General features: G+C 43.0%; 2 protein-coding genes across 9 annotated transcripts in view; one reads left to right on the forward strand and one right to left on the reverse strand.

The window, feature by feature from the left end:
• The window catches only part of GAS7 (growth arrest specific 7), a 369,130-nt gene that overhangs the window by 312,520 nt on the left and 28,813 nt on the right, over positions 1-27,797 (forward strand). The gene's annotated exons all lie outside the window — the stretch shown is intronic.
• The window catches only part of GLP2R (glucagon like peptide 2 receptor), a 120,262-nt gene that overhangs the window by 63,668 nt on the left and 28,797 nt on the right, over positions 1-27,797 (reverse strand). Inside the window, exons 5-8 of the mRNA XM_073310817.1 lie at positions 27,278-27,384; positions 26,878-27,034; positions 22,066-22,225; positions 6,985-7,045 (exon numbers count right to left, since the gene is read on the reverse strand). Coding sequence (XP_073166918.1) covers positions 6,985-7,045; positions 22,066-22,225; positions 26,878-27,034; positions 27,278-27,384 — 485 coding nt within the window. The remainder of the gene's footprint in view (positions 1-6,984; positions 7,046-22,065; positions 22,226-26,877; positions 27,035-27,277; positions 27,385-27,797) is intronic.

Consider the following 27,797-nt stretch of genomic DNA (forward strand, 5'->3'; position numbering starts at 1 on the left):
GAGGCAGCAGGCCCAGAGGTGATGGGGGTGGGAGGGGGAAGCACAGGGAACCCATTGGGGCCAGGAGTGATGGGGGGGGCACCAAAATACATGTTCACCCAGGGTGCCATTTTTGCTAACGCCAGCCCTGCCATCCGAGATGGCTTTGAAGATAAAGTGGGCAGCTCCCAGATCTGATACTCTCCTCATAGAGTATCTCCCCTCTACTACAAGAAGGGTTCCCTCTTAGGATCCCTCTGAGGGAAGAAAATCCTACTATTCAGCCCAGGCAGGGCAAGGCTGACCAAAGTACAGGCAACTCCCATGGCCACTGCGTAGTACCCAGGACACAAACTCTGGGAGTGCTGGTTCTGGCACTGACCCCATGATTCCCTCTTTTTGTTTTTGGTAGGCTCAGGATCTGAGGCCTGTGATTGGCCCATTTTCTTTCCCCTGCCTTTGAGGAACAAGGAGAGTGGGGCTGAAATATCCCCGCAGCGAATCTGCCGCACTGTGTTAGAACAGCCAGTACCAATATCTGAGGGTAGAGAATCTCTCTGGAGTACTGGCATTACGGGGGGTCCTGCGTCTCCAGTGCCTCTGGTAGTGAAGGCAATGTTGACACTGCAGAGGTGGTACTGAAAGTTCCTGGTTGTCCTGAAACCCCAGATGACCCCAACAATGGCCCCCACATTGGTTGCACTCTTGTGTCAGCAGATCCAAGTGCTGACTTTCACTGTTCCAAACCTGAAACTCTCCTAGGATCACTTGCAGCTATGCTGATTCTTCCAACTGGAACTACAGGCTTCATGCAGAAGAGAGCTTAGCAGCCACAGCTGGTCTCTTGAGTTCCCACATGGAATTGCGGCCACTGTCACCCAGTTCTGAGGCTCACACATTGAGGCCTTTCCTTCAGTAAGAAGGCCTGTAGCCCTACTTGCTGGTGCTCATGGATCTGTGAGCTGAAAGCTCAAAAAACTGAGCAAAGATCTGGGAATTGATCCTTCTCTGGACACATCATGCATCTGGTATGGGCATCATTTGACCTTCTGAGGTGCCCTCCAACCCTGATATTCTATGATCATATCCTGGAAAATAGAGGGCACACAGTACACCTCTGGAACCCTGACTTCTTAAAGTCAAGATTGGCCATATCCCATCAAGCTAGACCAGCTTGACTCCAGCATGCAGAGCAATATGCCAAATCCTACCTCAACTCTAAAGGTGCAGAAAAACTAAAAACTACTAAAAACAATTGGGGATGTCAAGCAATTAAAACATTAATTAACAATGATTAAAATAATTAATCGCGATTAATCATGTGATTAATTGCACTGTTAAACAATAATAGAATACCATTTATTTAAATACTTTTGATGTTTTCTACATTTTCAAATACACTGATTTCAATTACAACACAGAATACAAAATGTACAGTGCTCACTGTGTATATATATTTTTATTACAAATATTTGTACTGTAAAAAAACAAAATAAATTGTATTTTTCCATTCCTCCATTACAAGTACTGTAGTGCAATCTCTTTATCATGAAAGTTGAATTTACAAATGTAGAATTATGTTTGTTTTATTTTTGAATGCAGTTTTTTTAAAAATGTAAAATTTTTGAGCATAGAAGTCCACTCAGTCCTACTTCTTGTTCAGCCAATCGCTCAGACAAACAAGTTAGTTTACATTTGCAGGAAATAATGCTGCCCACTTCTTGTTTATAATGTCGCCTGAAAGTGCGAACAGGTGTTCGCATGGCATGGTCGTAGCCAGTGTTGCAAGATATTTACATGCCAGATGTGATAAAGATTTCATATGTCACTTCATGCTTCAACCACCATTCCAGAGGACATGTGTCCATGCTGATGATGGGTTCTGCTTGATAACTATCCAAAACAGTGCAGACCAATGCATGTTCATTTTCATCATCTGAGTCAGATGCCACCAGAATAAGACTTCTGGAAGCATGCTCCACACCTTGTCGCTGTCAGATTTTGGAAGGCACGTCTGATTCAGAAACCTTGGGTCAAGTGCTGTAGCAATCTTTAGAAATCTCACACTGGTACCTTCTTTGCATTTTGTCAAATCCACAGTGAAAGTGTTCTTAAATGAACAACATGTGCTGGGTTATCATCCAAGACTGATATAACATGAAATATATGGCAGAATGCCAGTAAAACAGAGCAGGATGCATACAATTTTCCCCCAAGAGTTCAGTCACAAATTTAACCCATTTTTTTTTTAAATGAATACCATCTGGAATGGTGGCCGAAGCATGAAGGGACATGCAAATGTTTAGCATATCTGGCACGTAAATACCTTGCAATGCTGGCTACAAAAGTGCCACAATAAAGAGATTGCACTACAGTACTTGTATGAGGTGAATTGAAAAATAGTATTTATCATTTTTTACAGTGCAAATATTTGTAATCATAAATAATGTAAAGTAAGCAGTGTGCACTTTGTATTTTGTGTTGTAATTGAAGTCAATATATTTAAAAATGTAGAAAACATCCAAAAATATTTTTAAAATTTCAATTGGGATTAATTCTATTGTTTAACGTGTAATTAAAACTGTGATTAATTGTGATTAATTTTTTTGAGTTAATCGCGTGAGTTAACTGTCATTAATCAGCCCTAAAAACAATTAAACTAGAAATATAAGTAACTATTTTAAAGACAAGCTAATGTCTGGCTGAAATCAGACCCTGGGCCCAGGTAGAAAGTTTCCTCCAACTGCTGCTAACCACTGACACAAAGGAACTTCTGAGAGCCCCACCTCTTTTACAAAATGCCCGTGGACACTGAACATCTGCTACTGGAAGGCAGCACTTGAGCAGCCTTGAGCCCAAAGGACACAAATGTGCTAGATGCTTTCCAGGTTCATGGCTCTGTGGACACTTTATTCCAGGAATGAGAACATTCATAGTCCACCTCGAAGATGAACACTGGAAGGAGGGGAGTCTTGTAGGTGATAAAAATTTTACTTCAGCACCTGCAGATTTGCCCTTGTCAGTGTTAAACTGGAGGAATTCCTCCTCTAAGTCTCTGAAATTGTGCTTGGTGAATAGTGCAATAGGGGAAATAAACTCAGTAACTTTTTGACCTGTTCTGCACTCCACATCCAAGTATCACATTCAAAACTGGGAAATGGTTGACTAAAGTATGATCCTCAGAATAGGTACTTAGTCTTCCTGCTGGCTGGTGAAATAAAGGAGTTTGCCAGCAGAGGGAGGCAGGAAGGTAGGGTTTTCCCTTTTAATCCTTAATTGCAGGTACTCACAAGGTAGAACCCACAATGGGAGGAAAATAGCGTGTTGCCAACACCACTACTCACTCTTCCTCTGCCTGCACCTGTGAGGACTTCTTCCAGACAGGCACCCTGGCCCTGGAAGCTTTCATCCAGGCAAGTCTTGATTTGCTAGGAATGCTGCCTTCAAAACATCATTTTAAATAAATGTTTTTGTTTGAAAAATGTTGACAAGTTCTACATTTTTTTTAAAAAAGGAAACTGTCAGCCAAAAAGCTTTGTATATCTGGAGGTAAGGCAAATCCAGAAAGAAATAATAGGTCATATGCCAAAATAGACAAAAACTAAACAAAACTAGAAAATGACTTAAATATTGATAGAAAGAAGAAGATTTTATAAGCAATTATACAGAAAAGCACACTGCCCAGAATGGAGACCACAATCTATGATAATTCTTTCAAAAAGTTTTAAAAAATACTCACTTTAAAGGAAAAATCCAAGAACTTATGTTTTACACTGTCATAACATTTAATATTATGTAAGAATTATTTCTGGGAATCTCAAAATAGCCTAATGGAGTTAGGTTACTAACTTGTAACTGATTTTAATGAGTTCCTAAGTTACTTACAAATTTTGAAAATTTTACTCATACTCCACAAATTCATGAACAGAAGGATAACATGCTGAAATCCATCACCCAGCAGAGTTCAGGTACAAACCTTGCAACTCGTATATCTCAGTAATCTTATCCACAAACGTTACTTAAACTATAATCATGATGCTGATAACATACAAATAAATGTACCTTTCCAACTAGAACCAGTGTCCCTCCGACCAAACAAACCATCTCCTGGGGTGCCCACTTGCTATCTGAAACTCAACATGGCCAAAATGGAACTGCAGATCTTTGCCCTCAAACCCACTCCTTTCCCTACTTTCTCTATCATGATGGACAATGCCACCATCCTTCCTTTCACTTAAGCCCATAATTTTGGCCCTCTCTTTTACTCTTTTGACCCAATCAACCAACCATGTCTAAATCTTGATGCCCTTCCCATAAAACATCTCCTGGATCCAGTCTTCCTTCTATGCCCACATGGACAAAACTCTTGATCTTCTCTCACCTTGACTACTGCAAGCTCCATCTCCCTGTCCTTGATGTTGTGAAGTTGAGAAACGATCACAGCCAGACTTTCAATAGGGACAAAGGAGCACCCATCGCCAGCCAGGTGGGCATTGAGGGCCTATCAAGAAAGAATCCACTATCCCAGAGGTGCCTCAAAGAAGGCACATATGCAATGGAGACTATTTATTTGATCAATGGGGACTGCCTGACCCCCATGTCACAGCAAGAATCTTTCTAGCAGCTGGAAGAAGCTATAAAAAGAGAAATGATAACATCATCTCTTGGCTTCTTGCCTCCCCCGCCATCTCAACACCTAGAAGAACATCTGGAAGGAAAAGACTTTGAATGAGGGACTTTGGTCCCAGGCTGGAAAGGGGTCTCATCAGTAGTGTAGCTAGGGAAGGAGCGGGGCAGTGGCCGCTTTCCCATTGAGCAGAAGTGGTGCCTTTTAAATTTTTTGGCTCCCTGTTAATTTTTACTCACCCGGCGGTGGGTCAGGTGGCGCTCTGGGTCTTCAGCAGCACTTCAGCGTCAGGTCCTTCACTCACTCCAGCTCTTCAGAGGCATTTCGGTGGCGCAGGGAGGTGTCCTTCAGTGACGCTGAAGACCCGGGGCGAGTGAAGGACCCGACGCCAAAGTGCCACTGAAGACCTGGGGCGCCGCCGGGTGAGTACAAGCAGGTGGTGCCTTTTTTAATCTCTGCTCCCCCTGTTTTCTCCATCTGGAGAAAGAAATGTTTAAAAGGAAGCAATCCAAAGATTATACTTTGTTCAAGAGATTATTCCTTTTAAACAGATCTTGCTCTGTTAAACAACACTCTGAAGGATATAGGAGTTTGGGCAATGTAGTATTTTTTGTGAGTGATATTGTGGTAATTTCACAATTTTAAAAGGAATGTTTAAGGAAAGGGAACAGGAGGATTGGGAGCTAGTTAAGGAGCCCACCCTCCTTGCTAAATTGATAGTGGAACAAAGCCTGTGTCCATGTAAAGGGGCAGTTCACCTTTGCTGTGGTGCGTACAGGAAAGTACAACTGGATAATGGTTAGGCAAGTGAGAAGCTGCGATCACTGCTCCTGACTGGCTAAGAACATCCCATTGTACATGTTAGTGTCTCTGTTACCCCCACCCATGGACAGTCATTTGCCATCTGTTTGGACAGCTCCCAGCGCAATAGCACTATAACCATGGGTGGCTCTTATTGCTGCTGCAATATAAGATAAATCGTAGCAATAATAATACTCCAGACAAAGTTGTCCATGTACCATAAATACTCTGCTATTGTGTATAGAAGCCTCATAAACACTTGAAGTGATATGATAGAAATTGAAGGAAAAGAGCAAAGGCTAGTATGGCAAGTGCCTTCTTTCACTTTAATATTACAGCTGCTATTGTCTACAATATAATTAAAAGCCTGATGAGGGGAAGACTGGAGTTTGGCAATAATATGTTCACTATACAAGCACATTGATTTTTTAAAAAACAGAGATGATGTTAGCCACAGCCTGTAAATTTCTTATTCTCTCAGAAAAATTACTGCATTTAAAGGTAACAAATCTTTAAAAGCAGAGAAAGGATAATGAAAGCCCTTATTTGTATGAATAATCAATAGCTTAAAAACTGGCTTTGGGGAAATAAATAAGGATTGAAGAAATGAAGATTATAGGATGGTGTCACTACAAGGACAGATTTCAGAGGAACAGCCGTGTTAGTCTGTATTCGCAAAAAGAAAAGGACAGAGTTAAGGTTGTTTTGGTGAAGCATTTGCTTATGAAAGTGATAGATTGTGACATGTGTAGAAATGGTCTGGGTGAAGATTGTGCTTTCTATAAACTGTTGAATCATTGCTGTCTCTGACATTCTTGCAGATTTGCTCATTTTAAAATGCTTGGTTTGTAGTCGTTATGCATAAACTTAACCATTGCAAAATGTGGTGTTTTTGTCTTTTACCATGAAAGCTCTGGTTGTGATTATATAGTTAAGGTTTAGTTCAGTATTGCCATTAAAACAGACATGCAGCCATTTTGAAATGTATGAAGTACATGTCATATTCTTCCCAAAATTATAGCACTTATTCTTTGAGTCCAGAATAAAGTTTCTGAGAATTTACAAGTCAGTCCATGAATTAGTTTTTGAGTTAAAATTAATTTTAAAAATGGATCTTTTAATAAATGTAACACCTCCTTTCAGAGCATTTTTCTCCTGAATGATTTTAATAAGGGGATAATGCAGACCCTTCAAACTTCCCATATAATTAAAACTCATTGACATCTCATGATTTGACTACTTTTGAAGAATTTTCTTGAGGGCTAGTGATCATATATGACATTCTTTAAAATGGAACCTTTTCAAAATGGCTGCCCTCTCCCATTGTTTTCAATAGGACTCAAACCAAATGCTGTTTTCAGGGAAGATAGTGTCCCCATCCTTCAAGATGGTCTGCACCTTTCACTGTTCCCAAAGGAATAAAGTCAAACTACCCTAAGAGATGATATTGGTGTCCTATGCTGTCAAAGGTCTCCAGGAAAAGTAGCATGTCTGTGCATACTAACTTATAAACAATCAGAAAACCCATTAAAACAAACAAATCAATCTTATATGATTATCTTTATATAGTAACTTACCCTGTGTTTTCTAGTTTTGATCTGGCTATTCCCCAGGGGGCCACAAACAGAACTGGAATAACTGTTGGAAAGAAAAACAGCAAATTAGAACCAGGTTTTCAAAATGTTTAATGCAAAATACAGTCATGTTACAGCTGTGCCTGATGATCCTACATATAATGATTTTCATTCTTTTCAGGATCATTGTGACCCTTAGAAATTCCCAGTGCCAACTGACAAAGAGTTCATTACTCTGTGTCAGCAATGCCTATTATATCTGAGAAGCTTACTATACCTAACACATTCTTTTAATAATATTTATCCATACAAAGTGTCTTGTAAGGTATCAAATGAATGATGGTGACACACTAGTCATTAACATCATTGTGAAATATATGTAACGACACTATATAAGTAGTTATGTATACCTACTGAAAATATGTTTTAAAATCTGAAACAAGGCAGAGTTGACAAACAAGAATTCTGACAGATAAAGCGTGTCTTTGATGTAAATTAAGGATTAAAAATCAGTACAAAGTAAATCTTCATCAGCATACAGAATGAGTGGGAGATGCAAAATCAACAGGGAACAATACACAAAAGAATAAACAACTGGGGTTCACTTCAAAGGGCTATAGCTGGGGGACAAGTAAGACATTTTGTGATCCATTCATGGAAGAAACTCATTGAAAGGTATGGGATGTTCATGAAAGCTTGGATCCTAGTTTTGACTGAAAACCAGCAGCTCTGTCAGACTAAATCTTTGGGAGAAAATCTACTTTATTAAATAGGAAAGGTAACCATTAAGAAGTGTAGACCAAGAATCGTGTTTTATGTTTTGTTTATATGTGTAAACATTTCAGTTTCAATTTATAATCCTTATTCACTATCTCTTAAAACTTAACCTTTGATAATAAATTTATGACTGTTTCACTAGAAATATATATCAGTGCAGTATTGTTATAGAGGACCTGATTGTGAGTTGTACCAGTTGAGCTGTGTGCACACTGTCTCATCAGGCACAGCTTACCTGGTAATTTTTGTGAGTATCCAGTGACAAAGGCTGGAAACTGCAGGGAGTGCTCTGAGGACTAGGGAGTTGGTGTGGGTCTGTCACAAGCTTGCACAGAGAGGGAGAGGTCTGCAGAGACCTGGAAGTCAGTGCTCGAGTGTGGCCAGAAGCTGTTAGTTTCAGGGAGCTGAGCTACCGCAAGCAAGACAAGACTGCTTCACAACAAGGGCAGGTAGTGGCAAAATACTTCACAACCCTGGGTTCGCCCAGGGAGTGTTACAATCATCTCAGGAAATTACACAGAGATTCCCTCTATTCAGCACTGGTGAGGCCACATCTGGAGTATTGCATCCAGTTTTGGGCCCCCCACTACAGAAAGAATGTGGACAAATTGGAGAGAGTCCAGCAGAGGGCAACGAAAATTATTAGGGGGCTGGAGCACATGACTTATGAGGAAAGGCTGAGGGAACTGGGCTTGTTTAGTCTGCAGAAGAGAAGAGTGAGGGGGGATTTGATAGCAGCCTTCAACTACCTGAAGGGGGGTTCCAAAGAGGGTGGAACTAGGCTGTTCTCAGTGGTGGCAGATGACAGAACAATTAGCAATGGTCTCAAGTTGCAGTGTGGGAGGTTTAGGTTGTTATATTAGGAAAAACTATTTCACTAGGAGGGTGGTGAAGCACTGGAATGCGTTACCTAGGGAAGTGGTGGAATCTCCATCCTTAGAGGTTTTGAAGGCCTGGCTTGACAAAGCCCTGGCTGGGATGATTTAGGTGGTGTTGGTCCTGCTTTGAGCCGGGGGTTGGACTAGATGACCTCCTGAGGTCTCTTCCCACCCTAATCTTCTATGATTCACCGTTCTTGTGTCTTTTCTTGATTACATAAAGACAATATGAAGAAACCTCACAGACACAGCTGAGTCTCTAAATATACACAAATATACCAGGCCTAACTAAATACACACTGCTGCTCTGAGTGGGTTCTAGAAGCTTCAGACATAGAGCACAGTGAGTGGCACTAGTAGCCTCACAATTTATTTAAAGGAAAACTACCTTGTTCCTGGGTAGGTAATTATAACACCTCTGTAGTTTTGACCTAGTCTTCAATGGAGCTATTCTGGAATCCTTTTCTTGTAGCTATCTCTTAGCAATCTGTGTTGCACTCTCTGATAGTCCGCTCCCTTTTGGGTGGTGGGGGCTGAAAGGAATATGCTTGAAATATACCCCAAAAGCACACAATTCTGAACTGTCAAACTGTAGCCCCATTATCAGTGACTGTTTCTTCCCATTGTCCAAATGAAGACACCCTTTACATTTTCTATGTCCTGATCACTTGTGAATCTAGTGAAAAGTAGATTTTTTTACTAATATAAAAAAATAATTGATGGGTCCCAGGCTGGTATGATCCTCTGCTTCAGACAGCACTAGTGCTATTAATATCCAAGGCCTTCTGGAAGATACTACAGATTTGAGATGTTCTTTGAGTTGCGTCTTTGTCATCATTTTGCATGGCTTGCATGGTTCCAAACTGCTTTTTTGGGCCTGCCCAATGCCAGGCATAGTAATCAGTATCAAGAAAACAATTGTCATGTCACAAGGTACCAACAATCCACCTAAAATCTATGTCAAAAATGAAGCTCTGGACAATGTGGATCACTTCTGCTATCTCAGCTCAATTCTTACCAGCTCACTTAACCTTGATAGGGGACTTGATAATGGAATCGAGAAAGCTTCTGTTATCTTTGGCAAGCTTACCTCGTGTGTTTGGAACAACAAACAGACAACTTTGTGTTCAGGGTTAGCAATTTATCAGGCCTGTGTCCTTAGTACCCTCCTTTACGTTTGTGAAAGCTGGGTTACGTACTACAAGCAGGAGTGGAGATTGAAAAGTTTCCACCTCTACTCTCTTGGAAAAGTCCTTGGAGTTACTTGGGACCAAAGGATCATCAATAACAAGATCCTTGAGAGAATGGGGAGGATCCTTGAGAGACAGCCTACTGTCTATGCAGACTATGCTGGACATTCACAGGCTTTGCTGGCTGGGATGTGTGGAGCACATGCCTCAAGATTGTCTGCCAAAGGCTGTACTCTATGGTCAACTTAAGAACTGCCCGTGATGCAGAGGAATGCCAAAGCTCCAATACAGCGACAAGGTCAAGCGAGGCCTCAAATTCAGCATTCCCACTGACAACTGGAAGAATCCTGCCCACAAATGCTCAGTCTGGAGAAGCCGGGTTATGTCTAGTGCAGTCATCACAGAGAGCCCACGTAGAGGCCCACAGGCAAGCCAGGAGGCAGAGTGCTCCAACCTCCATTTGGTGAGTGGACCTGTAGCCACTCTGGGAAAGTCTGCTGCTCGCGCATCAGGCTCTTTTCTCATACCATGGCTAAGCACCAGTGACGGACTGACTTTGTTGCATCTCCTTTTATCTCTCAAGATATTGGATGGCCATCCTAGGCCAGGTCACCACCCTGATGTTAGGGCTGGCTCCTGGAATTCTGTGCGGTCCTGGTGTCCCTTATGTATCCGTTCCAACATGTTGTTCTGCCACGACTGTGGGACCATAATACAGTTGCCACAGGAAAGCAGTAGTTGATTACTATGCTCTTACAAATTTGTGCCTTATTTTTAATTCAAACTTTTCAGACTTCAGTTTATGGCCATTGGATGCCTTATGCCTCTGCCTTCTAGATTAAAGAACCCTCTAGTATGAGCATTCTTCTCTCTGCATAAGTACAGTAAAACCGTGTTTATCCAACCCTCCATTAGCCAGCTTTCTGTATTAACCGAACAACTAGTGCACACAGGTCCAGAAGCAGGCAAACTCTCCTGTGGCTGCTTGATGGTGCTTCAGTCTCACACTTTCCCATTCTCCAGATTATGCAAATTTTTGGTTTTCTGATCTGGCCCCGATCTCAATTACATCAGATAAACGAGATTCTGCTGTACTTACAGATTGTGATCAAGTCACCTCTTTAACTTCTCCTTCATAAACAACAGAAATTGAGTTCCTTTAGACTCTTACTTGAAGTCTGGTTTTCCAGATTTTGTATCACTGTGATGAAGCAGAGAAACTGCCCACCAGCACAGTAAGGGTTAAAGAGAGCCTTTGGGCCCAGCTAGCCCTGCCCCATTATACCTGCAGTCAATGCCAGACCTGGAGGGGGAGAAAAGGAGGGACCCTAGCTCAGTTTGGGACTGACTGGTGAAGGGGCAGGATCTAGCTGTCTCCCTGCCTGAGATGCAGGGGTACTAGTCTGTCAGCCAAGGCAGCCACCTGGGAGTAAGCACTGTCTCCCCAGCCAAGGGAGACTGCAAAGTAGATGTAGGAGTCTCTGGCACTGGAGATAACTGAGTGAGCAAAGCCCAGAGACATTGTGGGGTTTGGCTTTATCAACTTGTGCCTGCCCCACCCAAAGGAGACTGGAACCACGGCAGGGCACTGCCCAAGATCCACCAGAGGGTGCTATGGGAGGCAAGCCAGGCATTTAACTGGACTAGAGGAGCCATGCTTCAAACTTAGCAGACATTGGTAGGAAGTAGCTCAGGGCAGCGGATTTAGACTTCCTGCTGGGAGGGCTCCCACTGTTCAGGGGTTGGAACCCAGTGGAGAGGGAGGCTCCAGGTCCCCCTATTCCCTCCCACCTTAAAGACTGAGGCTCCTCAACCAAGCCAGGGGCTGAGAGCCCAGTGCTCCTACCACTATCCCGCTGAAATGCTCCAAATTCCCTGTTACAATCTTCTTAGTAACTTTCCTGCACCCTCTCCAATTTTTCAACATTCTTTCTAAAATGTGGATACCTCAACTGGAGACATTCAGTAACTGTCTCAGTTGCAAGCTCTTTGAAGGACAGGATTAGAATTCAAAATTATCTTGACCAGCTGGAGTAATGTTCTGAAATCAATAGGATGAAATCCAATGAGGACAAATGCAAAGTACTACACTTGGGAAGGAATAATCAGTTGCACAAATACAATATGGGCAATGACTGCCTAGGAAGGAGTACTGCAGAAAAGTATCGGGTTTATAGTCAATCACAAATGAAATATGAGTCAACAATGTAATACTTTTGCAAAAAACCTTCTTGGATGTATTAGCAGCAGTGCTGTAAGCAAGACGCAAAAAGTAATTCTTCCACTCTGCTCAGCACTGATAAGACCTCGCTGGAATATTGTGTCCAGTTCTGGGCATCACACTTCAGAAAAGATGTGGAGAAATTGGAGAAAGTCCAAAGGAGAGCAATAAAAATGATTAAAGATCTAGAAAACATGACCTCCAAGGAATGATTGAAAAAATTGGATTTGTTAAGTCTGGAGAAGAGAAGAGTGAGGCAGGACAGGATAACAGTCTTCAAGTACGTAAAAGGTTGCTTTAAAGAGAAGGGTGATAAATTGTTCTCCTTAGCCACTGAGGACAGGACAAGAAGTAATGGGCTTAAATTGCAGCAAGGGAGATTTAGGTTAGACTTTAAGAAGAACTTCCAGTACTGTAAGAGCGGTTATGCACTGAAAGAAGTTACCTAAAGAGATTGTGGGATCTCCATCATTGGAGGTTTTTAAGAGCAGGCTAGACAAACACCTGTCAGGGATAGTCTGAATAATACTTCAGTGCAGGGGCTTCAACTAGATGACCTACCAAAGTCCCGTGCAGGCCTACTTTTCTATGATTCTATGTCTGTGACCTCTGGATCTAAAAGAATGAGTTGCTATTCATTCAGGTAAAGGACCAGAGTAAGTTCAGAGTTAGTAGCAGGCTCATAAGTGGCGTAGCCACAGCAGTGGTCATAGTGCCACCCTGTGAGCATGGACTAAAATTGTATCTTCTGAAATCAATAAAAGTCATACAGAAAGAGAAGTGTAACATTCTGTCATTATAATTTGTCATCACTAATTCCGGCCCAGCATTGTGTTGCTGAGTGTTATGGTTCCTAACATTTAGGTGGCTAGAAAATCACAGGAACACACAGCCATCCACAAAGCCTGAGTTGGGTGCTAGACTCCCAATACAATGACAAGGGAGAGATGGGTGCCTAAGAATGTGATCCACCAAACTAAGCAGTCTAAAAGGGGAGCCACCTAAACTAGCCAATGAGAGATGCCAACAAGACGGGTGTGAGAAGGGTGGGGTTTCGGAGACACAGTTGGGAACCCCTCTCCTGGAGTTATGCGGCTCAGGCACCTAAGTCATTTATTTTGAGAATGAGGTAGGCACCCACCTCAGTCCACATGAAACCACTCAAGGAGGTGGTGGTACTGATCTTATAACTCTCTGGTGAAGATGCTCTCTGCTGACAGGAGAAAACTCTCCCCTCAGCATAATAAAACCACCTCCATGACTGGCAGAACCTACATCAGCAGGAAAAGCTCTCCCACCGACATAGCACTGTCCACATCGGCACTTATGTCGTTGTAATTTATGTCACTCAGGGGGGTGGTTTATTCATACCCCTGAATGACCTAAATTATGCCAAAATAAACTGTAGTGTAGACATAGCCTTAATCCAGTGGTTAGACCACTATAGAACATAAGAATGGCCATAGTGGGTCAGACCAGTTGTGCATATGGACCAGTATCCTGTCTTCAACAGTGGCCAGCACCAGAGCTTCAGGGGGAATGTATGCAACAGGGCAATGCTAGAAAGATCCACCCATCTTCCCCTTCCAGTTCTGGCAGTCAGAGGTTTAGGGTTGCCCTGAGCATAGGGTTGCATCCCTGACTACCTGGACTAACAGCCAGTGATAGACTGATCCTATTGAACTTAATCTAGTTCTTTTTTGAATGCAGTTACACTTTTGGCCATCACAACATTCTATGGAAGTGAATGATGCAGGTTAATTATGCTTTGTGTGAAAAAGTATTTCCTCTTGTTCGTACTAAACCTGTGTCTATTAATTTCACAAGGTGACCTCTTTTTTGTATTGAGGGAAAGGGTAAATAATACATCTCTATTCACTTATTCCATACAATTCATTATTTTATAGATTTCTATCATATCACCCTTAGTCGTCTGTTTTCTAAGATGAACAGCCTTAATCTTTTTATAATCTTTTTAAGGCTGTCAAGCAATTAAAAATATTGTGATTAATCGCACTGTTAATAATAGAATATCATTTATTTAAATATTTTTGATGTTTTCTACATTTTCAAATATATTGATTTCGATTACAACACAGAATACAAAGTGTACAGCGCTCATTTTATATTTATTTTTGATAAGTATTTGCACTGTAAAAAATAAAAGAAATAGTATTTTTCAATGCACCTAATACAAGTACTGTAGTGCTATTTCCTTATCATGAAAGTTGAACTTAAAAATGTAGAATTATGTACAAAAAATGCATTCAAAAATGAAACAATGTAAAATTTTAGCACCTACATGTCCACTCAGTTCTACTTCTTGTTCAGCCAATTGCTCAGACAAACAAGTTTGTTTACATTTGCAAGAGATAATGCTGCCCACATCTTGTTTATAGACAGGTTTCAGAGTAACAACCATGTTAGTCTGTTCGCAAAAAGAAAAGGAGTACTTGTGGCAACTTAGAGACTAACCAATTTATTTGAGCATGAGCTTTTGTGAGCTACAGCTCACTTCATCGGATGCATACTGTGGAAACTGCAGAAGGCATTATATACACAGAGACCATGAAACAATACCTCCTCCCACCCTACTCTCCTGCTGGTAATAGCTTATCTAAAGTGATCATCAAGTTGGGCCATTTCCAGCACAAATCCAGGTTTTCTCACCCTCCGCGCCCCCCCCCCCCCCCCACAAACTCACTCTCCTGCTGGTAATAGCCCATCCAAAGTGACCACTCTCTTTAAAATGTGTATGATAATCAAGGTGGGCCATTTCCAGCACAAATCCAGGTATTCTCACCCCCCCACCCCTTTTTTTTCAAAAAAACACACACACAAAAACTCAGCTGGTTTTTGTGTGTGTGTTTTTTTGAAAAAAAGGGGGTGGGGGGTGAGAGAACCTGTATTTGTGCTGGAAATGGCCCACCTTGATTTTCATACACATTGTGAGGAGAGTGGTCACTTTGGATAAGCTATTACCAGCAGGAGAGTGAGTTTGTGTGTGTGGTTTTTGGAGGGGGGTGGGGGGGTGAGAATACCTGGATTTGTGCTGGAAATGGCCCACCTTGATTATCATACACATTTTAAAGAGAGTGGTCACTTTGGATGGGCTATTACCAGCAGGAGAGTGAGTTTGTGTGTGGGGGGGCGGAGGGTGAGAAAACCTGGATTTGTGCTGGAAATGGCCCAACTTGATGATCACTTTAGATAAGCTATTACCAGCAGGAGAGTGGGGTGGGAGGAGGTATTGTTTCATGGTCTCTGTGTATATAATGTCTTCTGCAGTTTCCACAGTATGCATCCGATGAAGTGAGCTGTAGCTCACGAAAGCTCATGCTCAAATAAATTGGTTAGTCTCTAAGGTGCCACAAGTACTCCTTTTCATCTTGTTTATAGTGTCACCTGAATGTGAAAACAGGCGTTCTCATGGCACTGTTGTAGCCAGCATCACAAGATATTTATGTGCCAGATGCACTAAAGATTCCTATGTCCCTTCATGCTTCAACCTTTCCAGGGGACATGTGTCCATGATGACAGGTTCTGCTCAATAACAATCCAAAGCAGTGTGGACCGACACATGTTCATTTTCATCATCTGAGTCAGATGCCACCAGCAGAAGATGGATTTTCTGTTTTGATGGTTCGGGTTCTGTAGTTTCCGCATCAGGAGTGTTGCTCTTTTAAGACTTCTGAAAGCATGCTCCACACCTTGTCCCTCTCAGATTTTGGAAGGCACTTCAGATTCTTAAACCTTGGGTTGGCTGCTGTAGCTGTCTTTAGAAATCTCACATTGGTACCTTCTTTGTGTTTTGTGAAATCTGCAGTGAAAATGTTCTTAAAATGAACATGTGCTGGGTCATCATCTGAGACTGCTATAGCATGAAATATATGGCAGAATGCAGGTAAAACAGAGCCAGGGACATACAATTTCCCCCCAAGGAGTTCAGTCACAAATGTAATTAACACATTATTTTTTTTAATGAGCATCATCAGCATGGAAGCATGTCTTCTGGAATGGTGGCTGAAGCATGAAGGGGCATATGAACATTTAGCATATCTGGCACGTGTAGAGGAAAAATTCAGTGGACCCAAGTATGCCTAAACTTTCCAAGTAGGCCTAAAACTTTTGGTCAAGCTAACTGTGTATATGAAGCATAAGAAAAGAGTGTGGAAAATTCCATTGTAAGGCAATTGCAGCAGCACAGCTTAAGAATCGTTAACCACAAAAGAACACCTGTCAATAACAGGAAAAGCTTGTTTTGCTATATTCCAAATAAGGTAATTAAGACGAATGTGTAATTTGTCTGTGGTTTTAAGCTTTAAAAAGCTCTGTGTGCTTTTCATCGGGGGGGGGGGGGGGCAGCTACTTAGAGCTGTTACCCCCCTGCGCTTGTAATCAATAAAGGAGCCTTAGGCTTGGTTCTGATCCAAACACAACACGTGGTTAATTTTTCCACCACACACGCAAATACCTTGCAATGCCGGCTACAAAAGTGCCATGCAAATGCCTGTTCTCACTTTCTGGTGACATTGTAAATAAGAAGATGGCAGCATTATCTCCTGTAAATGTAAACAAACTTGTTTGTCTTAACAATTGGCTGAACAAGAAGTAGGATTGAGTGGACTTGTAGGCTCTAAAGTTTTACATTGTTTTGTTTTTGAGTGCAGTTGTGTAACTAAAAAAAATCTACATTTGTAAGTTGCACTTTCACTGTAGAGATTACACTACAGTACTTGTATGAGGTGAATTGAAAACTACTATTTCTTTTATCATTTTTACAGTGCAAATATTTGTAATAAAAATAACATACACTTTGATTTAAATTACAACACAGAATACAATATATATGAAAATGCAGAATAACATCAAAATAATTAATACATTTCAATTGGTATTCTGTTTAACAGTGCAATTAAAACTACGATTAATTTTTTTAATCGTGATTAATTTTTTTTAGTTTAGTTGCATGAGTTAACTGCAATTAATCAACAGCTCTAAATCTTTTTATAAAAAAACCATACTCTTTTAGTTTCTTCTCCTATGTAAGCTGTTCCATATTCTTGATAATCTTTGTTGAGCTTCTCTGAATCTTTTCCAGTTCCACTCTATCCTTTTTGAGATGAGGCAACCAGAGCTGCACATAATATTCAAAGTGTGGGTGCACCATGGATTTAAATAGTAGCTGTGTAGTTTCTATCTTATTTTTCTATCCCTTTCCTAACAGATCCTAACATTGTTAACCTTTTTGACTGCTGCTGTGCATTGAGCTGAAGTTTTCAGAGATCTAGTCACAATGACTATAAGATCTCTTTCTTGAGTGGTAACGTCTAATTTAAAGCCCAGCATTATATATGTGTAGTTGGGATTATTTTTTCTAGCATACATTACTTTGCATTTATCAAAATTGAATTTAATCTGCCATTTTGTTATCCAGTTACAAAGATCTCACAAAACTGGGTAACTCTTCATAGTCAGCTTTGGACTTAGCTTTGGAATAATTTTGTAACATCTGAAAACTTTGCCACTTCACTGTTCACTGTCTTTTCCATATAATTAATAAGTACATTGAATAGCACACATCTCAGTACAGATCTTTGGGTGATCCTGCTGTTCATCTCTTTCCATTGTGAAAACTGACCATTTATTCCTACCCTTTTTTTCTTATCTTTAACTAGTTACTGATCCATGAGAGGACCTTCCTTGGTATCCCATCACTACTTGCTTTGCTTAAATGTTTTTGGTGATGCACTTTGTCTGAAAATCTAAGTACGCTACATTGACGGGATCACTCTTGTCCACATGCCTGTGGACAACCACAAAGAATTCTAGTAGATTGATGAGGCATTATTTCCCCTTTACAAAAACCATGTTGACTCTTCCCCAACAAATCATGCTTATCTATGTGTCTGGTAATTCTGTTTTTTACTATATATTCTACCAGTTTGCCCAGTACTGAAACCTGTAATTGCCAGGATCTCCACTGGAACTCTTTAAAAATTGGTGTTACTTTGGGTACTTTTCAGTCATGTGGTGCAGAGGCTTGTTCAGTTCCCTCAACTACCTAATGAGAGAGAGGCTTTGAACAGGGATCCCCAAACCTCTCAGGAGGTGCTGTAGCCACTGGGTGATATGATACTCTGATATGGTACTCCATCTGTCTCTCCTGTTCCACTTTGGATAAAAAACTGAATAGGTAATGAAGCAGGGGGACTGTACCTTGGGTCTCCCACCTCACAGGTGGGTGCCCTTAGCAGGCTATAAAGTCATTCTCATTCTCTGGCCCAGTGCCCTTTTAAGTATTTATACACCATGGAAGAGCTTCAACTGGAGAGACTGTGGGAACACCCCATCAGCACATCCCATAGCTCTGTGGTTTCAGCATCCTCCTGAGAGCGACCCTGAGCCAATCCTTTCTCCTCATCAAGTAGAAGGGGGAACTGAACCTGTGTGTCCTGTATCCCAGGCTAGTGTTCTAGCCACTAGGCTAAAAGCCCCCACCACCTCTTCTCTTGGGTCAAGATTTTGAATGGGACCCAATCCAGTAGGTGGCCACTGAGCACATCTACTGGATCAGGCCCTACATGTGAGAAAGGCACTTGTCTTCCTGTCTTCCCCATGTTTGTGGACCACACTAGGGATTAAGTGGGAGACAGGCATCCAGGCACTGAGAGGGAGACAGCAGCGTGCATGCCCGAAGACAGAACCATAGTTACCTAGAGAACTTTTACTCTAAACATTCAGGTGCCGAGTGAGTTTAGGCCCCTATAGGTTTAGGGGGCAGCTGAGCGGGAGCTTTGTGGACTGCAGTGGAGCCTAAGACTAAGATTTAGGCACCTAGGTACCTTTGTTGATCTGGGCCTTACTCAACCTTGAAACCTGCCAATGCATGATATGAGCGCTCAACATGTGGAACAAATGACTGAAATGCAGAACATCTGTAATTTGTTGTATGTCACAGAACAATTAATTGATTTTGCATTTTTAAGTATAAAACTTGTGTTAAAGGATGTTTTCTCACAATGTGAATTAAATACATCAATTTTTTAGAAAGGAAAATTGGAAAACCAAATCCTGCTGTATGCAACCATAAGGTCTCCCCTGCCCCCAATGGTAAACAACAGGGCTTGAGCCCTTGACCTTCAGAGAGGGAGGCCAGGCTTCTAATGCTTAAACTGATATAAAGCCATTGATTTTGAGGCCAGAAGGAACTACTAAAACCATCTAGTCCAGGGCTGGGGAAAGTTTTTGGCCCGAGGGCCACGTCTACGTGGGGAAATTGTATGCAGGGTCATGAATGTAGGGCTGGGGCAGGGGGTTGGGGTGCCTGAGGGAGTGTGGGGTCTGGGACGGGGTGCAGTCTGCAGGAAGGGACTCAGGACAAGGGGTTGGGGTGCAGGAGGGGTGTGGCAGGAGGCTCAAGGCAGGGGGTTGGGGTACAGGAGGGGTTCAGGGTACGGACTCTGGCCCAGCACTGCTTACCTTGAGCGGCTCCGGGGTGACAGTGGTGCGCAGCAGGGCTAAGGCAGGCTTCCTGCCTGCCCTGGCTCCACGATGCTCCTGGAAGTGGCCAACATGTCTGGCAGTGGCTCCTGGGGGTGGAGTGGGGCAGGCGGCTCCACAGCGCACTGCCCTCACCTGTGGGTACCATGCCCAAAGCTCTCATTGGCCACAATTCTCCATTCCCGGCCAATGGCAGCTGTGGGGGGCGGTGCCTGCAGGTGAGGGCACCGCACGGAGCCCTCTGTCCCTGCCCCGCGGCCGCAGGGATGTGGTGCCGGCTACTTCCAGGAGTGGCGCGGGGCCAGGGCAGGCAGGGAGCCTGCCTTAGCCCAGCTGTGCCACAGAGCTGGCAATCCCACGGGCCGCATTGAAAGCCTTGATGGGCCGGGGCCGGCCTGCGGGCCATAGTTTGCCCTCCCCTGATCTAGTCTGACCTCCAGTATAACACAGTCTGACCTCCAGTATAACTCCAGTATAACTGCATTAAGCCTGTGACTTATTAAACCTTAGTAACTAGTAACACAAAAGATGATTTATCAAGCATTCATGAACCTATACATACGGAAGAACTATACACAGTGATTTCATAATTCATGTTTCAGAGTAACAGCCGTGTTAGTCTGTATTCGCAAAAAGAAAAGGAGGACTTGTGGCACCTTAGAGACTAACCAATTTATTAGAGCATAAGCTTTCGTGAGCTACAGCTCACTTCCTCAGATGCATATCGTGGAAACTGCAGCAGGCTTTATATATACACAGAGAATATGAAACAATACCTCCTCCCACCCCACTGTCCTGCTGGTAATAGCTTATCTAAAGTGATTTCCAGCACAAATCCAGGTTTTCTCACCCTCCACCCCCCCACACAAATTCACTCTCCTGCTGGTGATAGCCCATCCAAAGTGACAACTCCTTTTCTCTTTACACAATGTGCATGACAATCAAGCTGGGCTATTTCCTGCATAAATCCAGGTTCTCACATCCCCCCCACCCCCATACACACACAAACTCACTCTCCTGCTTTATTACATTTTAAAAAGAGGTCCAAATTTAAGAAACAAGGAGACAGTGAAAATATTTTGGTAACATGATGTTTCTTGAAGAAATTATAACTTAGGTCAGATTGTCTGTTTTCCCTGGCACTACCAATTCACAACAAGCAGTTCAGATTTAACCTCTAACTCAAAACACACTGAGAATTTCATCATTCCCATTAAAATACGAATGCGGTGCCACCTCCACTATGCTAGCCCTACGTTCCATTATAATGTGTAGACACAGAGTGACTATATTAAATGGAGACATTTTTGGATAAATGTCATAATATGATGATGTGTTAAATGGAAAATTTGGTATTGCTTTAATAGTTGATTGACATACAGAACGTGTGAGAATGGGTTTTCTGGTTCTTTTATGTACTGGAACATTCTTGTTATGAAAAAGGGGATGATACCAGGGCGGTGTAATCGTGGGGAGTGCGGGGGGGAAGGAATAGTGGGACGCACCCAATATCTTGTGGAGGCCTATGTTCCTCCTGTGCACATAAGCGGGGGGAGAAAATGAGAGTGCAATCCAGAGGAGGGGCTGGAGCGAATGCCAGAGAGCATGAAATCAGGCTGACCAGGGAGAAGCCAGCAGATCTGGGCTCAGAAACCTGGCCCAGAAGAGGGGCAGGAGCACGTGTACCAGCTTCAGGTGCGGGCAAGCCCACCAATTGGGGGAGGGAGGGAGGAAAGGAGGCAATTGTCCAGAGTCCCAGGAGATTTAAAAGGGCCCGGGGGCCCCTGATGCCGCTACTGTTGCAGTAAGGGCGGTGGAAGCTGGGAGCCCCAGGCCCTTTTAAATCACCCTGGATGGCCGCAGGGCTCCTACGGGTGTGCACGACTGCTCCGCGCTCTGGAGGGCCCCGCAGGCCAGCGCAGTCAGTCCCGGAAGTAACAGCGTCGTACCCTGGGCCCTGCCCCCGCCCCCCCGATGGCCCTGGACCAGTGGCCCGGAATTGCTCTCGGCGGGCCTGAGTGCGGGGGATGGGACAGTGCACTGGCACCTGGGCAGGAGCAAGAGGACATTGGTGCAGAGGGTGCCAGCTGCCAGGGGCGGGGACAAACTGGGCACCAGGTGCCAAGGAAGTTCCATCGGAACAGCAGTAAGAAATACTGAGATGCCCCTTCCCAGCCTGAAGCCAGCCCCTCTGTCCAGTCTCAGTAATTTCCCTGGCTATCCCTCCACGCCCCACATTCACAGGATGCTTTCCTCCAATCCCCAGATGTTATCAGGGAATTTACTAATTGCCAGTGTGTTCAGACACCTGCTGGACATTACATATTATGTTGTTACAAAGTTCATTATGATCACATGATCAGTTCTGGACACCTCATTAGCATAGAGAAGTTGACAAATTTCAGGGAGTTCAAATAATCAGCTTTTCTCTTTCTTTCACAAAGTATCAAAACTTTGTTTACCTATCACTTATTTTCTGATATAAAATAAGACAAATAACTTATTTGAAACTCACCCCATCCTATCACAATATATCTTTTCAGCAGTAGCCTTTCAGAGAGCACAGCAGTCACCAATAACGTGTGGAGATATAGTCCTTCAACTAAAAGCCAAAAATAATTTGCACCGACAAAGTAATGCAAGAAAAACTGGGAAGTCCTGCAAATGGTTAAAATCTGCAGAAATAAGACATCAGGAAGTATTTAATAATAGTAATTAATTACACATTGTAGTACTGTAAAATCTCTGAAAAGAACTGTTGCTCTTATGTCATATTTTATATCCTTTAAAAATTAACAGTTGTAATAAATATTTGGTTCAGTCAGACACCCTTCTGCAGCTTTAACTGGGTTGCTGCACTTCCAGCTGTGTGCCATTGGGAATAGATCAAACCTCTGATGTCATCTACAGCCAAAACCAGCTAATCAGAATATACATTTGTCTCCAACATGCTAAAAACGGTGTGTGTGTGCGTGTGTGTGGTGTGTGATTCCAAAAAAACAACCAAGTGCCTCATGTGGGCCAGGCATGCTGTGGGGATTCACACACACACACACCATGATTTCTTAGAAGAAGACACCGCACAACTAACAGGAAGCTTGGGGAGGGACTGGAGCTCTCTGTCCTTGTCTATGAAGAAATGTAGGGAAATCTCTTTCCACTGCTCTAGCATTAGTGCAGCTCAGCCATTTCTAGTGCAACCTTTGAAAGGGTTTATTCTTTTAGGATGATTCCTAAGTACGTTCTTTGAAACTTATTGATGGACCCTAATACCAAGGTAAGGGGAACACCAGGAGAAGTCCATACAAGGAACAGCCATATTATCTGATTAAGGAGCTCATGCATGAGCTGAGTAGATTGTAGGGAGGGGACCTATTCGTTTTCAGGCTCTTTGCACAGGTACTATGGAGGAAAACAGTTTGGAAGAGTCATCTGAGGGAAGGGCTCGGAAGGAGACCCCATTGACCGGAAGGCATGGGATGCATTGTCCTAGGGATAGGAGTTCAACAACCATCACTCCCAAGAGGAGGAGATGGGTGGTGGTGGTCAGGAACTCTCACCTAAAGGTCCTCCATCTGCCATTCAGACTGGGAAACTCGAGAAGTGTGCTGCTTTCCTGGAGCTAGAACTCAGGATGTGACGGACAGTCTGCCGAGACTGATCAAGCCCTTGGACCACTACCCCTTCCTGCTTCTCCATGTGGGCACCAATGACCTTGAGCGGGTCACTGAAGACTCTGGGAAGAAGGATAAAGGAGTTGAGGCACATGTCAAGTTCTCGTCCATCTTCCCTGTTGAAGGAAAAGGCCCAGGTAGAGACCATCAAATTTTGGAGGTAAATGCATGGTTACGCAGGTGGTGTCGGAGAGAGGGCTCTGGATTCTTTGACCATGAGCTGTTGTTCCAGGAAGAAGGATTGCCAGGAAGAGATGGGATCCACCTAATGAAGAGAGGGAAAAGCATCTTCGCAGGCAGACTTGCTAACTAGTGAGGAGGGCTTTAAACTAGGTTCACCAGGAGATGGAGACCTAAGCTCTGACGTAAATGGGAAAGTGAGATACTGGGAGGAAACACAAGGAGACCTCCTGATTCAAGGCAATCAGCTAGCAGGGCAATGGGCTAGTTATCTTAGGTGCCTGTACAAGAACTCAAGAAGCCTGGGAAAGAAGCAGGAAGAATTGGAAGTCCTGGCACAGTCAAGGAACTATGATGTGATTGGAATAACAGAGACTTGATGAGGTAACTCACAAGACTGGAGCACTGTCATGGATGGGTATAAACTGTTCAGGAAGGACAGGTGGGGGAGAAAAGATGGAGGAGTTGCACTGTCTGTAAGAGAGCAGTACGATTGCTCAGAGCTCCAGTATGAAACTGGAGAAAAGCCTGTTGAGAGTCTTTGGGTTAAATTTAGAGGTGAGAGCAACAAGGGTGATGTCATGGTGGGCATCTGCTATAGACCACCAGACCAAGAGGATGAGGTGGACAAGGCTTTTTTCAGACAACTAATAGAAGTTTCCAGATCACAGGTCATGGTTCTCATGGGGCACTTCAATCACCCTCACATCTGCTGGGAGAGCAATACAGCAGTGCACAGAAACTGCAGGAAGTTTTTGGAGAGTGTTGGGGACAACTTCTTGGTGCAAGTGCTGGAGGAACCAACTAGGGGCTGTGCTCCTCTTGACCTGCTGCTCACAAACAGGAAAGAACTGGTACCAGAAGTAGAGGTGGGTGGCAACCTGGGCAGCAGTGACCATGAGATGGTTGAGTTCAGGATCCTGACAAAAGGAAGAAAGGAGAGCAGCAAAATACAGATCCTGGACTTGAGAAAAGCAGACTTTGACTCCCTCAGGGAACTGATGGGCAGGATCCCCTGAAAGGCTAATATGGGGGGTGGGGGAAAGGAGTCCAGGAGAGCTGGCTGTATTTTAAAGAAGCCTTATTGAGGGTGCAGGAACAAACCATACCTATGTGCAGAAGAATAGTAAATATGGCAGGCAACCAACTTGGCTTAACAGAGAAGTCTTCAGTGAGCTTAAACACAAAAAGGAACCTTACAAGAAGTGGAAACTTGGACAGATGACTAGGGAGGAGTATAAAAATATTGCTCAAGCATGCAGGGGTATAATCAGGAAGGCCAAAGCACAACTGGAGTTGCAGCTAGCAAGGGATGTGAAGGGTAACATGAAAGGTTTCTGCAGCTATATAAGCAACAAGAAGAAGGTCAGGGAAAATGTAAGACCCATACTGAATGGGGGAGGCAACCTAGTGACAGATGATGCGGAAAAAGCTTAAGTACTCAATGCTTTTTTGGCCTCAGTCTTCACAGACAAGGTCAGCTCTCAGACTACTGCACTGGGCAGCACAGTATGGGGAGGAGGTGAGCAGCCCCCGGTGGTGAAAGAACAGGTTAAGGACTATTTAGAAAAGCTGGACATGCACAACTCCATGGGGCTAGATGCAATGCATCCAAGGGTACTGAGGGAGTTGGCTGATGTGATTGCAGAGCTGCTGGCGATTATCTCTGAAAACTCATGGCAATCGGGGGAGGTCCCAGACGACTGGAAAAAGGCAAATATAGTGCCAATCTTTAAAAAGGGAAAGAAGGAGAATCCAGGGAACTACAGACCGATCAGCCTCACCTCAGTCCCCAGGAAAATCATGGAGCACGTCCTCAAGAAATCCATTTTGAACCACTTGGAGGAGAGGAAGGTGATCAGGAACAGTCAACATGGATTCACCAAGGGCAAGTCATGCCTGATCAACCTGATTGCCTTCTATGATGAGATAACTGGCTCTGTGGATATGGGGAAAGTGGTGGATGTCATATACTTTGACTTTAGCAAAGCTTTTGATATTGTCTCCCACAGTATTCTTGCCAGCAAGTTAAAGAAGTATGGATTGTATGAATGGACTGTGGTGGATAGAAAGCTGTCTAGATCGTCAGGCTCAACAGGTAGTGATCAAAGACTTAATGTCTAGTTGGCAGCCGATATCAAGTGGAGTGCCCCAGGGGTCAGTCCTAGGGCCAGTTTTGTTCAACATCTTCATTAATGATCCGATGATGGGATGGATTGAACCCTCAGCAAGTTTGCAGATGACACTAATCTAGGGGGAGAGGTAGATATGTGGAGGGTAGGGATAGGGTCCAGAGGGACCTAGACAAATTGGATGATTGGGCCAAAAGAAATCTGATGAGGTTTAACAAGAACAAGTGTAGAGTCCTGCACTTAGGAAGGAAGAATCCCATGCACTGGTACAGGCTTGGGACCAACTGGCTAAGCAGCAGTTCTGCAAAAAAGGACCTGTGGATTACAGTGGACGAGAAGCTGGATATGAGTCAACTGTGTGCCCTCGTTGCCAGGAAGGCTAATGGCATATTGGGCTGCATTAGTAGGAGCATTGCCAGCAGATCAAAGGAAGTGATTATTCCCCTCTATTCAGCACTGGTGAGGCCACATCTGGAATATTGCAACCAGTTTTGGGCCCCCCACTATAGAAAGGATGTGGACAAATTGGAGAGAGTCCAGCCGAGGGCAACAAAAATGGTTAGAGAGCTGGCGCACATGACTTACGAAGAGAGGTTGAGAGAACTAGGCTTATTTAATCTGCAGAAAAGAAGTGAGTGTGTGTGTGTGTGTGGGGGGGAATTTGATAGCAGCCCTCAATTACCCGAAGGGGGGTTCCAAAGAGGATGGAGCTAGGCTGTTCTCAGTGGTGGACAGATGACAGAACAAGGAGCAATGATCTCAAGTTGCAGTGGGGAGGTCTAGTTTGGATATTAGGAAAAACTATTTCACTAGGAGGGAGATGAAGCACTGGAATGGTTGCCTAAAGAGGTGGTGGAATCTCCATCCTTCGAAGTTTTTAAGGCCTGGCTTGAGAAAGCCCTGGCTGGGATGATTTAGTTGGGGTTGGTCCTGCTTTGAGTCGGGAGTTGGACTAGATGACCTCCTGAGGTCTCTTCCAACCCTAATCTTCTATGATCACCACAAAAAGAAATACGCACTACTAGAGGTATCCAATTGCTATCAGGTACTCAGCATGGCAGCTGTAGGAAATATCTCTGAAGATTCAGCTGAGAAATGACAACTATGAACACTATTAACCAGCACAGTGTGCTTGCTATTCATTTTTCTTATGATCATATCTAAATCAAATAAATATAAATTCTGAACCAGAATTTTACCCTATTCTCCATGAACACTATTTCCTATTTTCATAATTCACCTCTTAGGATCTAAAACCTGCTTTCCTAAGGGAAACTGTTTTGCAACTTTAACTTTTGCAGCACAAATTATACTATTAACAATGAACTAAAATAGAATTACCTCAGAACTGAAGTAGGAAATCCATCCAGTTTCATTATTTGGTCTTTTTGAATAAGTATTATGGTATATGGTATCTTTTATAAGAACTGCTGTGGCTCGCAGTATAAACGAAGCAAATAAATTTATATGGATGTAGTTTCTAGTGCAGTGAAGTTTTCTGTGGAAGTACAAAAAGAAATGTCCCTTTTTATGAATTCTTTAGAATAAATTTCATTATGAACAATATAATTGTATTCATATTATAGCCATCAACAGATATTGCTCAAGAATTATATTTGCATAGTAAATGTATATAGTTACATCTTACATGGAATTATAAGCTGTTACTTGAAAAAAGAATCCATAAATTGATAAATTCCAGAATACAAGACATGTTCTAGTAATGTTGGTTGACACTAACCTGAGGAGCAGAAGTATAAGTAGAGCTAATACAAGGGAAGTGAGAGACAAGCAGTATCCAACCGTGTATAGTAGCTGTAGTGTGGAAAGTAACATGTGTTCTTCTTCCTAATCATAAGAATAACAGAGAAAAATAAATAAGTAGCACAAGTGTGGGAGTCAGCCTGGCCCAGCAGATAGGGCACTAGCCTAGGAGTTAAGACATTAGGGTTCTATTATTTGTCCCTTGGGCAAGTCACTTACTGCTCCAAACTTCAGTTTCCCCATCTGTAAATGACCCTCCTCCGTAACCCCTGTGAGATCAATAGGTGGGAAGCACTATGGAAAGCCAGGTATAATTAGCAGGTTTTAAAATTTGAAATAATTTAATATTTGGAATAGGCACATTGGGTCTAATTTTGAAAATTGTGTATGCACTGCTGTGAGCCTAATTTCTGCCAACAGCCACCATGATTACGTATGCAAATTGGGCTCTAGGGTATGAAGATAGCCAAATAAATTCATAACTTCTAATGCTGGGA

This window comes from Lepidochelys kempii, chromosome 14 (assembly GCF_965140265.1).
Source record: "Lepidochelys kempii isolate rLepKem1 chromosome 14, rLepKem1.hap2, whole genome shotgun sequence".
Lineage (NCBI taxonomy): Eukaryota > Metazoa > Chordata > Testudines > Cheloniidae > Lepidochelys > Lepidochelys kempii.